Genomic DNA, 18,822 nt, shown 5'->3' with positions numbered 1-18,822 from the left:
GAAAGAGAGTTGAGCCAACCCTCCTAAAACACTAGTTTTGTACTTTTTGTTTACATAGCTAGAAGTGAATTAACACAGAGTGCTGTACAGAACAAAGTACTGGTATTTAGTCCATGGAACCAAGGCCATACTATCATCACAAGCATTAACTGATTATTAAGGAATATTGTATGACTTCAAATCCAGGTTTAGTTGAATTGGTCCATCTTGTAAATAAGACACTGAACGAAATAAATACAAAACTTTTACAATGACAAGTAAAGTAACTGTTAGAAACTGACAAATTGTTGTAGCATAAAGATTACATCTAGTACCTTGGTGCACGGATTGGAATGTAGTTACATCTAGTACCTTGATGCACGAGTTAGAATGTAGTTACTTCAATGCAAGCTATATAAATGGTCTTTATCATTTGGTAGCCAAACGCAACAACATCAATCCCACTGATAACTTCATACATCTGTTACAGGTAAAACAAAATGTTTGAAGCTGTCATAATTATAGTCTAAATTTTGCATTCAATAAATTTTCAATTATTTTATCTATTATGGAAATATACTTTTAACCTAAAAACCTTGTGACGTATACGGTATATATAAACATGTATATCATATAGTTCAGTCGCTCATATTGTATAAAATTGCACAAATTTGAAAAGTTTGGCCACTTTAATAGTTTATAAATACATATAAATATTGCACACACTTTGTCACAGGAGCACAACTCCCAGTCCTTTAAAACTCATCACTGTCATCGTCATCTCCAAAGGTAGCCTCAGACAGGCCCATGTCACGTGATCTTGCTGCTGCCATGGCAGCCACATTAGAAGAGAAGGAAATGTTTGCCCCTGACAGACGTGCCATCCTTTCAGCTAGTGACTCCTGATCTTTTATCATTGGGTTGTAGTTACTGTCATTATCATCGGGTATACTAGAATTGTCTTCATCATTACACCGAACATGTTTTGACTGAATAATACTACAGAAATTCTTAACAAGTTCTTCACCCCCATCAGATTCTGAGTCTGTGTATTCGGGAAGTCTCACTTTGCGTTGATTGTACATCCTGGAGAAACCTTCCTCCTCTGAGTCCTGGCTTTCCTCCCCTGATCTATCCTGAATCCATTTTTCAGTCCTTTTGATATCATGCTCATTTATACTACAATTTGATTCCTCATTTTCAGTTTCTGATTGATTATCACATTCAGTTTGTTTACATTCCATCGAATCGTCTGTGCCATTACAGTCCTTTAACTGTCCAAACATCTGAAGACCTGGTTCTGTGATTGTACAATTACACATTACAGTTTTACTGTTAGATGACTGTGTCTCAAGGTCACACTGCAGGCTCTCAAGGTCACACTGCAGCCTCTCAAGACCACAATGAAGACAAACTGTGCCTTCTATGTTACTTGTTGTCTGTATAACACTTTTATCAGTCATTTTCCCGTCGCTAATCACCTTTCCTGGTTGAGCGTCGGCCCCTGAAGAAGTACGAGATTCACCATCTGTACCAGACGTTGGCCCATTAATTTGAGATCTGGCCTTCTCTAATGCTTTGTTTTCTCGTATTTCTCGTTCTGTGGCACGCACAGAAATCACAGATTTCAACTCTGTAAGAAGTCTCATTGCTTCTTGTTTTTCTTTCTTCTTTCTCTCCTGCAATGAATAGAGGCCAGATTCAGGACATGTGAGCAATAAATCTAAACTTATCACACTTCCCTATGAAGTATCAAATCGGACATCAGTTATTAGGAAATCTGAGTGGAAGAATACTAGACGTATATAGTATATAGTTTTTAACAGCAATTGATTATTTTACAACTATTAATACATAAATCATTCTGAAGGTGAAGGACCCATTAAGCCACTACTCAAATCAACAGCCGCGAAACATTGGCTCTATTTCCGATATAAATCAGTCTTGATACAAGTGTATTACCACTGCAACACTCAACCACCCAAAATACCAATTTCATGGCAAGGAAGTTTTTCTTAATTTAATCGACAAATAAAATTTTAATTGGGGTGCTTTAGACAATATAGTTTTGGTGATGAGCCAGCGACCAGCTAGCCAGACAACACAATTGCTGTAATATGTAATACCACAGCTAACCAGATAACACAATTGCTGTAATATGTAATACCACAGCTAACCAGACAACACAATTGCTGTAATATGTAATACCACAGCTAACCAGACAACACTATTTCTGTAATATGTAATACCACAGCTAACCAGATAACACAATTGCTGTAATATGTAATACCACAGCTAACCAGACAACACAATTGCTGTAATATGTAATACCACAGCTAACCAGATAACACAATTGCTGTAATATGTAATACCACAGCTAGCCAGACAACACAATTGCTGTAATATGTAATACCACAGCTAGCCAGACAACACAATTGCTGTAATATGTAATACCACAGCTAGCCAGACAACACAATTGCTGTAATATGTAATACCACAGCTAGCCAGACAACACAATTGCTGTAATATGTAATACCACAGCTAACCAGATAACACAATTGCTGTAATATGTAATACCACAGCTAACCAGATAACACAATTGCTGTAATATGTAATACCACAGCTAACCAGACAACACTATTTCTGTAATATGTAATACCACAGCTAGCCAGATAACACAATTGCTGTAATATGTAATACCACAGCTAACCAGATAACACAATTACTGTAATATGTAATACCATAAGTGTATCAACATCTCCAAAAATTATTTGGTTGTTGAAAATAGAATACCCTTTTGCTTGTAATCAGTTTATCAATAGTTGGTTTGTTTTCTATGTTTATAGCCCTGTCAACAACAAGGGTCATTTTGAGACAGGGTCTCCTTGTAGTAGCTGGTGGCCACTTTAATGAACAACATACAGGAAGCCATCACATGACATCCAAAAACATGAATTCAAGTGTCTTGCCCTGGGAGAAAATCATGATAGAACAGTACAGTTCATAATTTCAGCTTCCTGAGAAACACAAACCACCTCGGATAGGAATGGAACCTCAACTCTGACCTTTATCTATGGTCGGATTGATCTAGTGCTCTCCCTACTGGGTTATTGCGTGCAGTGAATGAAACATGCAGCATAAATTTACTGGACTAGCCAAAATATACCTTTTCTTCTGGTGTCATGAATTCATCCCAGCTGTTGTGGTAGCTTTCAACAGGGTCTTCTGTGATGTAGGCTTCAAAAACCTGCCAAAATGAATTGGTTAATGTTGAAACATATACATATATATATTCTCAAAGGAATTCAGACCTATAAGAAGGCTTATTTCTAATTTTTTGAAAGTTTCCAAACCAATATGCTTTCCTCATTTTATCAGTGAATTCTTCAACTGATAAGAAATTTTAAAAAACTTTGAATGTGTTAAAAATGGCCATAATGTAAAATGTAAAATGCTGCCTCGAATATTCAACTGGTATTCAACACAAAAAGTTATCTATTGATTGATCTTCTGAAAAGCTGGTCAAAATATCCTACACTCCAGGGGTTGTGTATATTTACACACGCCAGGGAAGACATATCATTTCTGAGATTTACCTTTTAGAATAAGACTCGGACTAATTCAAAGTAAAAAGCTTAAATAATTGAACTGATTATATTTTTGTGTAAATCGTGAAATAGTGAACCTACAAAAATCAAGGTTTACCTGATCCTCTATTATGGGGTCACCCATTTCAAACAAAGGTATGGGTGGGGCCTTGGACTGGACTTCCTTGGAAGATGTATCGGCCTTTACTGGTTCTGTAATATTTGTAAGTACATATTAAATAGTATTATTGAAAACAACTAATACCACAAATTATGGTTGTGTAATTAAACATGGTGATATGGTTGTGTAATTAAACATGGTGATACTACTGTGTAATTAAACATGGCGATATGGTTGTGTAATTAAACATGGCGATATGATTGTGTAATTTAACATGGTGATATGATTGTGTAATTTAACATGGTGATATGGTTGTACCACCTGACCATCCAACCCGATATTGGGTTCCTTACCATCAACAAGATGCTGGATCATGCCAGGTTTGTTACTATGGACAAGTTATGATGTTGTATTAGCTAGATGAACACAGGTATGAACATGTTTGTATAAATAGAACGCTATATCCCCTCCTAACTTTGTCGCGAGAGGATAACAAGTTAACTGACAAAAAAATAGAAAATCATCAATCAGCTGGTCAACAAAGGAACTGGTGAATGATACTGATAAACGACACGAAGAATTGAAACCAAACCTAACTGAAGACAGGTAAAATACACATTGATAGCTTTGATTATTTTTTTGTAAGTTAGTTAAAGCGTCTGGTATCTGATTTACCCTTAGCTTTCTCTAGACAAAAATATTCACATATATATGATAATTCTGTGTTTGAAAGCTGTGCAAGAATGTGTGAATTTGTGGTCGGTGGGATACTCTTATCTAGTATAGAAATAGAATCACAGAGAAGTCATCTTTGGTTAAATGGCACAATCTTCAAATTAGACTGTCAGTTAGATGTGAATTAAATAGATAAGAATTCAGAATACTACAAAATTCCTTAGCTGGCATAAGATATGATGTAATATTAATTCTTCAATCACTGTGGTATTCAAAAATTTTAATGTAGTACATTGAAAATAAGCATTGATCATATATGGATTGAATAGATTTTTTTAATTTTCATTGCTGCGCGCCTCGGAGGATATGTAGCTAGCTACTGGTATTCATAGCCGCAATGAAAATTAAAAAAATCTGTTCAATTCATATATTTACATAACCTTGATTTTAAAAATTTTTATCGAGAAAACGAGAAATTTTATTAAAAAGAAAAATTTGCCATGTATACGACGAAACGCCAAATTATTAGAACAGCCGAGAGATCCCGCCTATGCACCACGCCATTGTTTTAATGTCGTTCCCCATTTTCCTGTCTTTTTTGTTTAATTTTGTATAAAACAAAAAGAAAGAAGTATTAAAGTAAAAATAATATTAAATACAATCATTCAATATTTTTAACACTTATCTCGTACCAACGTTATCGATCCAAGGGAAGCTACTCTTCCTGTCTTACTGTCGATGGCGTATTAATATGACCCGATTAATCAGGTGATTTGCACGAGAGACAATGTTTTCATACGGTTTTCATAGTGTATTCATGGTCATATGTTTGTTATTTTCACTTGGTATGTTCATATCAGCAAACAACATTAGGAATGTAAATATATGTGTATAAACAATCCTTTTTATACACATAATTATATTATTGAATCTCCAAAAGATGATTTATAACATTGCCATTATACTATTTGAATGTATAATTTACAAATTCACACCAGACTTTATAACTGGGATGCAGACAGACAGACTCACCTTCTTTCTTGGCCTTGACCTTCTCCAGTTTCTCAAGTCGACTGATCCCTTCTTCCCAGCAGGTCTTACAGGCATGCAGTTCATGTTTTACCTGGAGGCGGAGCTTGTCATAGGCCTCGTCCACTCTGAACTGATGGTCAGTACAACCTTCAAGATGACCTACATTACCCTGTTCAAGGTGAGTCTCCAAAAGGGAGGATAATGACCGTACTCTAGAGGAAAATAGGAATAATAATTCAGACTGACTTAATAAAGAAAATGATTGGAACACATTGAGCTTTACTGATCACAGTACCATGAGTATCAGAGTGTACATGTACCTGTACATTACTTCAAACACAAATTAGTTCCTGTTGCTCCTGTGTATCAAGGAATGGTGACATACCCAACTGACCCATAAGGACAACCTATTGTCTCTTGACTAAAATATTTTAAGTTATATGAACATGTCTTCATACTTTTATACTATTATTCTAATTTGTATTCTGTACTAGATGACATGGTGATGTGACCGCGCCCCATTAGAATCATCATTCCAAAGACATTTTATAATCATCATAGGTTGTGAATTGATGCATGACCAATCAGTGTCTCTTTCTCTTTGAAGATGAGGATATCCAACACAAAATAGCACAAGAAGATCTTGACAGACACCCATTACATGTTTGATTTGATTCCCACCTAAAGCTTTCTGATGAAATTGTCACAGAGAAAATTTAATGCTGTCTCTTTACACCTACATACAAAAATGTACATTATATAGGTCACCTAATACCTATAGACGGAGGTAAATAGGTCACAGGTCACCTAATACCTATAGAAAGAGTTAAATAGGTCACAGGTCACCTAATACCTATAGATGGAGGTAAATAGGTCATAGGTTACCTAATACCTATAGACGGAGGTAAATAGGTCATAGGTTACCTAATACCTACAGACGGAGGTACATAGGTCACAGGTCACTTATTACCTATAGACAGACGTAATAAGGTCATAGGTTACCTAATACCTATAGATGGAGGTAAATAGGTCACAGGTCACCTAATACCTATAAAGAGAATTAATAGGTCACACGTTACCTAATACCTATAGACAGAGGTAAATAGGTCACAGGTTACCTAATACCTATAGACAGAGGTAAATAGGTCACAAATTACCTAATACCTATAGACGGAGGTAAATAGGTCATAGGTTACCTAATACCTATAGACAGAGTTAAATAGGTCACAGGTCACTTATTACCTATAGATGGAGGTAAATAGGTCACAGGTCACTTATTACCTATAGATGGAGGTAAATAGGTCACAGGTTACCTAATACATATAGACATAGACAGAGGTAAATAGGTCACAGGTTACCTAATACCTATAGACAGAGGTAAATAGGTCAAAGGCTACCTAATACCTATAGACAGAGGTAAATAGGTCACAGGTTACTTAATACCTATAGACGGAGGTACATAGGTCACAGGTCACCTAATACCTATAGTCATAGGTAAATAGGTCACAGGCTACCTAATAACTATAGACAGAGGTAAATAGGTCACAGGTCAACTAATACCTATAGAAGGAGGTGAATAGGTCACAGGTTACCTAATACATATAAAGAGAGATAAATAGGTCACAGGTTACCTAATACCTATAGACGGAGGTAAATAGGTCATAGGTTACCTAATACATATAGACAGAGGTAAATAGGTCACAGGTTACCTAATATCTATAGACAGAGGTAAATAGGTCACAGGTTACCTAATACATATAGACAGAGTTAAATAGGTCACAGGTCACCTTATACCTATAGATGGAGGTAAATAGGTCACAGGATACCTAATACCTATAGACAGAGGTAAATAGGTCACAGGTTACCTAATACCTATAGACGGAGGTAAATAGGTCACAGGTTACCTAATACATATAGACAGAGGTAAATAGGTCACAGGTTACCTAATACCTATAGACGGAGGTAAATAGGTCACAGGTCACCTAATACCTATAGACAGAGGTAAATAGGTCACAAATTACCTAATACCTATAGACGGAGGTAAATAGGTCATAGGTTACCTAATACCTATAGACGGAGGTAAATAGGTCACAGGTCACCTAATACCTATAGACAGAGGTAAATAGGTCACAGGTCAACTAATACCTATAGAAGGAGGTAAATAGGTCACAGGTCACCTAATACCTATAGACGGAGGTAAATAGGTCACAGGTTAGTGAGGTTCTTTTATAGATATGTCACAATGGTGACCTGAACCAATTAATTAATTCATAAAATGAGATCATATGATAATTACCTGAGCCAGGCAGCCTGTAGATGAAGATCTAGACTATGGACCGCCATATATGTCTCTCTAAGAGGGTGTTCCTCATTAGGAGGGACATACTTGGGGGTTTGTGTTCCCTTCCCATCTATCAAACAAGTGTGAGAGTCGTACATCTGCTGTAGTGTTTGTCCCTCCTCAGACAGCGGGTCGTAAATACCAGACAAAATGGTCTCCACCTCCGTCGTCCCAAGTTTCAGACTGATGTCACCTTCAAACAGTGTTTTAATATCCAGACAAGTTTAAGATGAGCCTCAACTCCAGAGTAACTGATACAATTACCAATCAGTTCATATCTGTATAGAGATGAATATTTTAACAAAGGAAAAAATATTTTTCTGTATCTTCAATAACCGATGACTAAAACTTAAATGTACACTTACAAGATATTTACATGGATAATATATTGTTAATGCCAATTGTCAATATGAACATGCATCTCTGTCTACCACAAACACAGTCTATTAATTTACTATCATAACCCCATCAGAATCTCATTAGATTTTAAAAAGCTGTTATTAAATCTAATTTATGAATTTTTGTGAAAATATTTTCATGGGCATTAAAGCAACGTCACAATAAAACATTTTTTTTTTACTTTTTTTTTTTATAATATATAAGTGTATCACCTTATGAAATATGACAAATGAATTTTGCTGAAATAAGTACATAAAGATGTGAATTAATAATCTATAAAAAGGAAATTTATCTTTGTTGAACAACAGCAGCCTCCACCTTGCAAGTGAATCGTCTGCATTTGAAAGGATTCTAGTGTCAGTTATAAAACAAAAGATGGCCAAATGAGTAAAAGTATTCCCTAGATTTTCACTAGGGAAGCAAAATGTACAGCAGATAGGACCTGTTCATGCAAGCCGCAGCTATATGGATGATGCACATATTCTGATGTATTGCCAGTATTGTGTATTGACGAGGTAGGCAAACCTGTACATGTTGTATGTATGGTTGGTTCTAACTGTTGTTTACATACATAATTTGGTAAAATGCTGGGAACATATGTAATTTTTACATCATTCAGAAATGACTTTGAGTTATTAAATAACATCTGTGACATCTATAACCAAAGCCGATTTCTAAAGATAGGTGTATATAGTGTCTCCCCATCATCATGTGTTCCTGTTTACAAAATGATTGCATCATTTTCAAAACAGCCACATGATACTATCAGTACTTAATCTGAGAGGGGTTTCCCAACTAAATCAAGTGGTCAAGCTCTACACTGGAAAATGATGTGAATATCGAAATAGTACAGAAATGTAACATGGAGTGTAAAAAACATGTACAATCAATACAAATAAATAACCAACAAATTATACAATTTACGGGAAATCCTATAAATCTGAGCCATTAATTGTATGTTCATAACCATTACTAAATGTACATACCGTTTCATCTGATTATTGTAAATATAGTACACAATCAAATTTACATTGGCATACTGATGGTTTAGTACATCCACAATGCAACAGAAAGTAAACTTCAAATTGTGCAATAACACAATAGTTTGAAGAACTAAAAACACTGAAACAAGATAAGCATTAGATATTATCAATATATTATGTACCATGTACATTGTGTAGTTTGAATATACAGTATACGTATCATCACCCTAGGTCTGTGACTTACACTGAAGTAAACAGAACACAGTACAGTCTAGATTAATAGAATCTATCAGCCAAACTCTTACACTGGGGTTGAGATATCCTTGTTCGCGGAACAGACTCGTGATTGATTATTTTTCTTACATACTTGCAACCAAACGTACGTTTTTATGAAAGTTTTTCGTCGCGCCATCTTCAATGCTCCTTGGAATGTGCGTCAGAATTTATGACGTCATCATTTACGACTTGGTTACTCAACGTAAAATGATGACGTTATGATATTATGAGCAGCGTCATATAGCGTGTGCCGGCTGTCTTTACCCACCCTGTGTAAGATAGATTTATCTTTTCCCTATCAACCGCCGGATAACCCTGTGAAGTATGGGAGAATGAAATTATTCTCCATGATAGAATTATACACATGTTACTAAATAAATCTTAATCTGTATTACAGAAAACATTTCTTTGCTTTTGTGGTTGCTATGGAACCATAAATATATTAATGTATAATGAATATTGTTGCATGGACTAACCGCGAAAGTTTATACCCATGAATTATTTTGAAATAGTCGTAAACATTTCATGTTTTACAGTAATGCAGAGAAATCAGGAGAATGTAAACTACAAGCCTCACCTGAATAACATAGGGAGATGGTTAAACGTCGGAACAGCTCAGATATATGCAGGTCACATAAATGTTTGATCCCCTACAAAGATAACAGTTTTCAGTAATTTAAGCATAGTTATATCCATATGACAATGATCACATATGATACTGGTTATAATGTACAATGCTTGTCAGTATATATACCTGTCAGTATATATACTTGTCAGCATATGACTTTTCAGTATATGACCTGTCAGTATATATGACTTGTCAGTATATGACTTTTCAGTATATGACCAGTCAGTATATATACATGTCAGTATATATACTTGTCAGCATATGACTTTTCAGTATATGACTTGTCAGTATATGACCTGTCAGTATATATACCTGTCAGTATATGACTTGTCAGTGTATATACCTGTTAGTATATGACCTGTCAGTATATATATAAATGTCAGTACATATATGACTTTTCAGTATATGACCTGTCAGTATATATACCTGTCAGTATATGACTTGTCAGTGTATATACCTGTTAGTATATGACCTGTCAGTATATATATAAATGTCAGTACATATATGACTTTTCAGTATATGACCTGTCAGTATATATACATGTCAGTATATATACTTGTCAGCATATGACTTTTCAGTATATGACTTGTCAGTATATGACCTGTCAGTATATATACCTGTCAGTATATGACTTGTCAGTGTATATACCTGTCAGTATATATATAAATGTCAGTACATATATGACTTTTCAGTATATGACCTGTCAGTATATATACCTCTCAGTTTATATACCTATATGTAGATAAATGACTTGGCAGTGTATGTTCTTGTCAGTACACCTATATACACCTGCAATTTACTAAATTATCTTTTTATGGCTTATTACCTGTTAACTTACCTTTAATGACGCCACAGAGAATCCATCAGTGATGTCATACAGCTGTGACTTGCCTTCCTCCCCCTCTCCATCAGTCTGTACACAAGGTCCATACTCATGGACAGGTACTTGGGCAAGGTAGTTTAAGGAAACATCGATATCCCCACCCAGGGGATAACTAGTAGCTAAGGGAAGTAATTTATAAGTCATAATGAAATTAAGAGGTCCATGTAATTTTTTTAATTTTTTATGCTGTAAATTCTTCTGGCATGGTGTTAATTCGCTTTCCTTCCCAATAACAGGAACAATCATTTACAAATAAGAAGTGGCTCATGGGTAAAAAGGTAACCTGACAGAGACTTACAGCAGAGACATGCCCCTTCATCCCATGGGATCAAACCAGCTTCATTTATAAAAAATAGTGTGTCCTCCGCCTCTGATGTTTTTGATCAAATCTGGTTGAAATCCATTAAGGAGGAGTACCATTTTAAATGAAAATTTCAAGTTCCCATTTTGGGGTCCTGCCCCTCTGTCCTCAGGGGTCGGACCAGCTTCATTTATATAAATTGTAATTGCCTTCAGCCAATCATGTTTCAGACCAAATTTGGTTGAAATCCCCTTTGGTGTTAGGGAGGAGAAAAGATTTGGAAGTAAGTTTACATACAGCACATAACAACTGACGAAAAACAATACCTATAGAATTAATTCTGCATCTACTCTACTGAATTCCTATCATTTATCTGACAGTATAAAATTCAGTATTTGTAAAAGAATCATCCAGAAACAGTTTAAGGAATACTATGTATACATCAAGAGGCACAGATTATAAGTACTTTCTACACAAAACATCATGCCACTTATGACTGCTGAACTGTAAAAAAAGGATACCAGTTGATGAGGAGCATGGTCTTATCTTTGGCCAGAAGCATGGTTTTCCTAGCAACGAGGAAGAGAGAGGCCCGTAACCTTGGGCACTGTCGCTGGGTACTGTGGAGACTGTTCTGTTCCAGCCTGCTTACTGGGCTCTGTTGACTCACTCTGTCACAAAGGTATGTTAAATATGACAATGAAAACACAAATGTAGACATAATATCTTATAACTAATAACTGATAACATATCTAACCAAATTGAAACCCCGAGGATCTCCAGATTACAGTTTGTCACCAGTCCATAATTACATCTTATTGGATAGAAACTATGACAATATGCGCAGAATGGGCATCCTGATTAGAGTCCTTACAGGTAAACAGACTGACTTGATGTCAGAGTTGGGACTCAGATGAAGTGTCTTACAAAGTAGACATTCTGCATGGTGTCTATGGGCACTATGATGAGGTGTCTTACAGAGTTGAGACTCAGATGAAGTGTCTTACAAAGTGGACACTCTGACATGGCGTCTATGGGCACCATGATGAGGTGTCTTACAGAGTTGGGACTCAGATGAAGTGTCTTACAAAGTAGACACTCTGACTTGGTGTCTTCCAAAACACTCAGACAAGGTGTCTCTTAGAGCCTAAATGTCTTACAAAATAGATACTGACAATAATTATGTTTTGCAGTGTACACACTGTGACTAGATGTCTTACTCAGCCAACACCTGTCAAAGTGTCTTAGAGAGTAGATAGCCTGGATATCCATTTCTGGATACATCCCGTATCTTTTAAGTTGCATGCATCCCTTTGTCACACTGATTATCTTAGAGGACATCCTAGCTACTGAATCTCATTTGGTATTTGCCTCATTTGACCACATTTTCCATCTTCATAATACATAATTTGATAAGAGAACATACAGAGTATATAGTGTATTTCTTGTGCTCTAAAAGCCTCATGATCAGTCTTCTGACCATTTACATACATGCTGTATAGGTTAGATCCACTGATCATGACAACATATCTAAGTTAAAACATTATCCACTGACTTCATGCCTTAAACATTGAATCCCCAGACTAGATTTAAAGCGTAGATACCCTGACTAGAGATCCGATTTAGTAACTAGCACTTGATGTGTAAATGCCCTGAAAACATGGCTTAGAGAATATATACCTTTATTAGATGTCTTAAGGTCACATGTAACTCCCCAGACTTGTAGCTTCAAAGCATAAATGCCTTCATTAAATGTCTCAAGGTCACATGTAACTCCTCTAACTAGACATCACAAATCACTGATGCCCTAAATTGATGTCTTAGAGAGTGACACATCTTACATTGATATCATAATTCCCGTGATTAAATATCTTATTCTTGATAAGATATATTATGCCATGACTAAACAACTTACAGAGTAAATCCTCGTGCGACTAACTCTGCCTCCTGGACCAATCTTAAGGCTCGTTTTGTGCTACGCAACAGTCCCTCACAGCAGCTGACAAGCTGGTGAATATGCTGGGAGGCCCTGGTTAGTCTTGTCTGATGATGGTACAGCACAGCCCATCTGGTGATCATTACCACCATGTAACACAAACAAAGACTTGCTGTCACGTCCGTTAGGCTGCGATACTTCCATGGCATCTCTGGGTATACCACACGCCCATACAAGTAGGCCAGGAGGCAAGGCAGGGAAAGGGTCACCAAACTGTTGATATAAAGTTCAAATACATCAAGAAAATTTATCTTAGAACTTTACAGCAGAAAATGTACATTATATATCCGAAAGCCACAGAACTACATGTATCTTAACTTTTAATTATCCAAACTGCCATTTTAATCAGATAAGATGCACTAAATGTGAAAGTTGAAATGCACTCATAAACTTGGATGACTTTGATATTTTGTTATCATCGCAGGCATTTTTAAACCTGATACAAATTAGAAATAAATAAAACTGGGATCATACTAATGGTTTTTATTACTCAGCATGATCATTACCCGAGGACATAGAGGCATTTCACGAATTTGACCTCAGACTACAAATGTTACAACAGATTGATGTTATAACAACATCTGAGACTGACTTAACAAGGAAATTATCACTCAAGTCACTGAGGACATAATCAGTGTTTGAAAGTATGTATGAAAATTCCTTAGACAATTGGTCTACAGAAAATTTAAATCCCTTAGCCCAAGTCATTTTTCGATAGACCTATTTTGTAAACATATATTGTTTAAAGTAGCATAACTGCATCACGCAAAAGCTTGCATCATCAAGTTCATACTCACTTAAATGTTTGAAGCCAATAACGCGCTATTCTTAGTAAAACACCTTGATTGTAAACTCTGATTTCATATGATTGTTTGTCAGAAAATATAGGAATGTTGTTTACATGAATTGAAATGTATGTCAGGACTCAAACTTTTCATAGCCATTCGGGCCAACATTTAGAAATTTTACATAGACCGGCCAGGTTTTCTATAGCCTCGGGCCATCGGACCACCTTTACTTTCGAACACTGCATAATTTTCACCCCCAACTCCCCTGTGCATGTTTTTCAAAGTTCCAGGTGCCATTTCAATTAAGTACTGTCATGCTCACTATATAGTATAGTAATGTACAGGTGTATCACTACAAACATTTTGCATAAAAATCTGATAAATGATATACATTTTTTTTTTGTATACCACTGCACATTTCCATACGTACATTGTGGGTTTGAGTGCCTGTGGACAAGAGTGTCTGTTTGAGATATATATGTATGTACACTGTATATATACAAATTTCCATACTTACATTGTGGGTCCGAGTGCCTGTGGATAAGGGTGTCTGTTTGAGATATATACTGTATATGATTTAATAAGGGTGCAGGGCATGGGTAATTGACAACGGGGCGCCCTTATAAAGTTTGTTATTCTGAAGTTTTATGAAAAAGATTATGTACCTTATAGCACAATACCCTGGAAGGCTGTGGAAATAGTAAAATATTTAGTCATGAAAATATTCCAGATGAAGATATCTATTCATTATCATATATCAAACTTAAATATCACTTGAATATTCCTGTAAATTTGTAAACCATGCCAGCTGTTCTTTAGAAAAGAGAACGTGTGTTCCACCATTTATGTTCAAATGGAACTCGTTTGTGTTCTATTTATAGACGCAGGTGATTTCCCAGATCATATCAGACACTGTTTTCTTTTGACCTAATAATTGATTTAAAATGTCTTTTACTAGCTTTCTGTTCTGAACAACATTTAATTAACAACATGAATTAAGTCTTTTACTTGATCTTCAAATAAAGATGGTAAGTTATATATATGTAATTTGTATGTATGTTTAGTTTCGGTGCACTTTGCACTGACATCTGTATGATTTGACAAAAAATGTCAAAAACTTCTGTTCAAGTGACTTAATTTGCTGAAGAAAATTGAACACAAAGCAGCAAAACATTTCACATGGATTACAGCTTTTGAACACCATTTTGACACTCGGTCAAAGATTTTTTTCTTTGAAAAAAGGTAAGGGCGCCCTTATCAGGTAATATATGATATTTGATAATATGCACTATTTGGCCTACTTACATTGTAGGTCTGACTGTGAGCCTGTGGGAAGGTCTGTTTGGTATAAGTAAAGCTGTACTCAAAAAGTCTCTGTCTTCCTCTGTCAAAAGCTTTGATTGCAGTATCAATTCCAAAACCTCTGCTTTGTAAAAACTTGTCTGAAAATAATCAAGCTGATTTCAGAGAAGCCAATTAACAAAATCAAACAAAAAAACATGAATCAAGTTCCACTGTAAATGTTACAGTTGCATGCTAGTTTATTGAAATGTTACAAAAGTATTTTATGAAGGGTCAGAACATGACTTTGATGCACCATATCTTCTGATTTTGTATTACAATGTATATCCTATAGGATATTTAGGACTAGTTTAGTTGGACTACTTACAAGTCTCTGAAGGTCCTCTGACAACACTGACAGTCCGATCACAGTCAGGATGATTCTCCTTAGAAAATGTAATGAAAGCCTCCATCTTTTATTGTCATCCTGCATTTATTAGAATAGGAAGCAAGTGAAAATTAATTAAGATTATATTTAAACTAATTTAAAATAAAATTTAATTCTCAATTGTAATGTTTTCTTATTGTTTTTTAGCATAAGATAAATAACAAACCAGTATCAGTATTTTTCGATAGATCTGCTATTCAAATTAATAAATGATATGCATACAATATAGTTTGTCAATTTAACCCTCTGTATTTGGAAGGAAAGCTCCCGATATTTTCTTTCTTTTTTTTACAATTTTAATTACAAAATATCAGTAAAACTTCTTCTTTGTTCGCAATTAAAAAAACTATTAAAGCCTCCAGAAGAAAGAGCAGCTTTAATAATGATTTAGTTTTAAGGTATCAGATTGGACTTGAAAATTTCAACAGTCAATCTTCACCAGGAAATTCTAAGATTAGTTTACGTTGTCCAGTATGGCTATAGCTATTTATTTTAAGATGGACTGAGTCTGATGTTTTGTCAGTTTATTAATATAAGAAACATTTATTTATAATTTATATTATTATCCAAATGAGTTCCGATATTTTAAGCAATGTGTATCAGGGCCTCCAGTAGACTTTTGAGAATATATCTTATGACTCCCCAAAATGAGATCTAGCTGACTCTTGGATTTGAAGGGACATGTCTCTATGTATGGTGATGATGAATGTCTTGACCCTTCTGAATTCTGAGAAATACTGATTGCTAAAAATAAGGAGTCAACTAGATGTCCTGTATATGGTAAACTCCAAATCCTGTCTGTATTTGATGAGAGATTTTTTTTCAGTGGGATATATCATGTACATGTATCTATTTGATTAAAATTATTTTCACTGGGAGGTGGACTGAGCAATAAGCAAGTAGAGCAGATGGACATACAGCTAAACTGAAGGATTTGTCAATAAATTTACTCTACGTACTTACAGCACTATAGCCTTTAGGTGGTTGAAGAGGTCAATTGGGCAATATCTAGTCTTATTAGGGATAGACAATCTTCATTTTGTCCATTTAATCAGAAAATTGTAATTTGCTTGTGTGGTGACCACCTTTAATGGTCATGCAAGTATACATTATTATAATAAAACTTTTGTGGAAGATATTGTTTAAATGAATGACATGCTGTAATTAAGTTTTCCTGGTTTATTGTTTTTTGGATGATACCCTAAGTTCTGCAATGCTGAAATGGTGGATGAATGATAAATCATTTCTATTGTAATTCTGATCTTTCATCATGCATAACATAAATATAAATCTGAATCAAATTGAACTACATCGAGTGCATTTGGATAGGTATAAAGCTACTTTCTCCCACTATGCCTTTTATCTGAATTTTCCAGATGTTGCAGTTACAGTAACAGTGTAAACTTTAAAAGGTATTTCATTGCCTTATAACAGTGATCAAAGCAGAGATGTCAATCATACTAAACGTGATGGTTGAACAATTCATTGAGCTAAAGAAAAATTCTCTCTAGCAGAGGCTGATGGAAGCAGTTTAATATTAGTATTTACCAGGGTTACATGTCAATCCTAAGCCTGGATCAATACTTATCAATTCAATTTGATGCACATGATAAATTAAATTTAAATCACTGCCTCTGCTAGGGATCGAACCCGGGACCTTACTAGTCTTAAGCTCAACCGATCAAGCTAAAAAGATCTCTCTCTCCAAGGGGTATATTGCGGCTAGGCCGGCTAGTATTTACCAGGGTTACAAATACATGTTTGTGTTTGTGCACGTGTGTCAGAGGGAGGCTATGTTCCTTGCCTTAATTACCTTTTGAGTTCATTTCTTACATTTACTAAGTGTAGAGTGGGGGTACGTAATTTCGCACACTTTCGGTATGTATTTAAATACATTTCCATCAAATCAATTTCAAATCAAGAAAGAATACCTCACATTGTTAGATGTACAAATGCTTCGTAACATACAAGTGTGCAACCTGATACGGGCACACGTATCACTGCGCATGGGAGCTGTTGTTAACTTGTGTTTACTGCTGGGTTTGAAGACGATCGGGAACGTAATTTCGCACACCCATCTAACTTATTTAATTTTGTTGGTAAAAATAGTTTCCAGTCATCTTGTAGACAAACAACATCCTAAACTAAGATTAAGCCCAATGCCATGATTAAAAAAATCTTTAAAAACAAAATAATGTGAAATTAGAAAGTATTAATTTACCGCCATTTTAGCTTTAAATAATGACCGCTCCCTACGGAGGTATTGTAAACAAGGCGGTGAAAATGACGGGGTGTCTACAGGTCAGCGCTGTTATAAGTTATACTTAAGTGGATTTGTATTCAGTTTTGTTTATAATCTGATCAAATAATATTTTCCCTAAATATTTGCAAATTCACATGCCAATCAACAACTGGGATTATTTTAAATAAAATATTTAATCATCCGGTATCAATTTTATCGGAAGAGAGTCGTATCAATTAAAATTTGTTTTCAAAACGAACTTTATCTGAAAAGATGTACTTAAAATGGCAAATGTTCCACTAAAGGTTGGCATTAGTCAACATATAAACAAAAAAGCACAGTCCTCGACCACTAAGAGGAAAAACGCAAAAAATCGTCAGGTGTGCGAATTTACGTACTGTGCGAAATTACGTACCCTTGCTCTATGCTTTGTTGTAGGCCTATCCATTTTTCATACTAATTGTGTACATCACTGGATCAGCCTTGTAAAATTGTTCAATATAATGTTCAAATTAATCAAATAAATGAACTACTTCTGTAGATATAATACAGAGAATGTCCGTTACTTGCCTGTGTGTGTGGTGGTCCTGGGGGTCGAACAGGTGCTTCTTTATGCACGTGCAGATCGGCATCTTTCAAACCAGCTTCCTTCAGGCTATGATACAGCGGGGAATGCTAAAATTATGGTATTAACATAATATTACTGAAATACATTTACATATAACTACTCATCAGTGCACATTTAATACAAAATCATAGTATTATACCTACTTCAAACATAACATCTTCATCTTCATCAGATACATCCATACTCGTTTTCGGTGTTCGGGATTCCCTTTAAATTTAGAAGAACAAACTAATT

The 18,822-nt window shown here is 35.3% G+C and overlaps 1 protein-coding gene across 3 annotated transcripts; it reads right to left on the bottom strand.

Moving 5' to 3' along the window:
• Positions 1-653: 653 nt before the first annotated feature.
• On the bottom strand, positions 654-18,822 carry LOC117331727 (vezatin-like). 3 transcript variants are annotated; one of them, XM_033890583.1, is made up of 14 exons: positions 18,732-18,805; positions 18,531-18,663; positions 15,659-15,757; positions 15,295-15,431; positions 14,507-14,523; positions 13,121-13,414; positions 11,727-11,876; positions 10,860-11,016; positions 9,971-10,043; positions 7,691-7,928; positions 5,395-5,606; positions 3,685-3,779; positions 3,146-3,226; positions 654-1,658 (listed from the first exon to the last, which is right to left on the bottom strand). In XM_033890583.1, exons 3-14 carry the CDS (start codon positions 15,741-15,743, stop codon positions 735-737), a joined length of 2,463 nt encoding a protein of 820 aa, XP_033746474.1. In that variant the 5' UTR covers positions 15,744-15,757; positions 18,531-18,663; positions 18,732-18,805; the 3' UTR covers positions 654-734. The 3 variants fall into 3 exon arrangements, with proteins under 3 accessions (XP_033746474.1, XP_033746475.1, XP_033746473.1); XM_033890584.1 differs by having other exon boundaries at positions 18,531-18,635; positions 18,732-18,753; XM_033890582.1 differs by lacking the exon at positions 14,507-14,523 and having other exon boundaries at positions 18,531-18,635; positions 18,732-18,822.

Source organism: Pecten maximus, chromosome 7 (assembly GCF_902652985.1).
Source record: "Pecten maximus chromosome 7, xPecMax1.1, whole genome shotgun sequence".
Lineage (NCBI taxonomy): Eukaryota > Metazoa > Mollusca > Bivalvia > Pectinida > Pectinidae > Pecten > Pecten maximus.
The sequence above is the reverse complement of the archived record's forward strand: the minus strand, read 5'-3'. Positions and strand labels throughout refer to the sequence as shown.

Excerpts from the sequence above, each read along its gene's own strand:
- LOC117331727 (XM_033890582.1), bottom strand. The coding sequence starts at position 18,770 with ATGGATGTATCTGATGAAGATGAAGATGTTATGTTTGAA. Across the intron at positions 11,017-11,726 it reads ACCATGCTCCTCATCAACTG|TTATCCCCTGGGTGGGGATA; the intron begins GTATCCTTTTTT and ends CTTAGCTACTAG. Across the intron at positions 10,044-10,859 it reads TCTCTGTGGCGTCATTAAAG|GGGATCAAACATTTATGTGA; the intron begins GTAAGTTAACAG and ends TTATCTTTGTAG.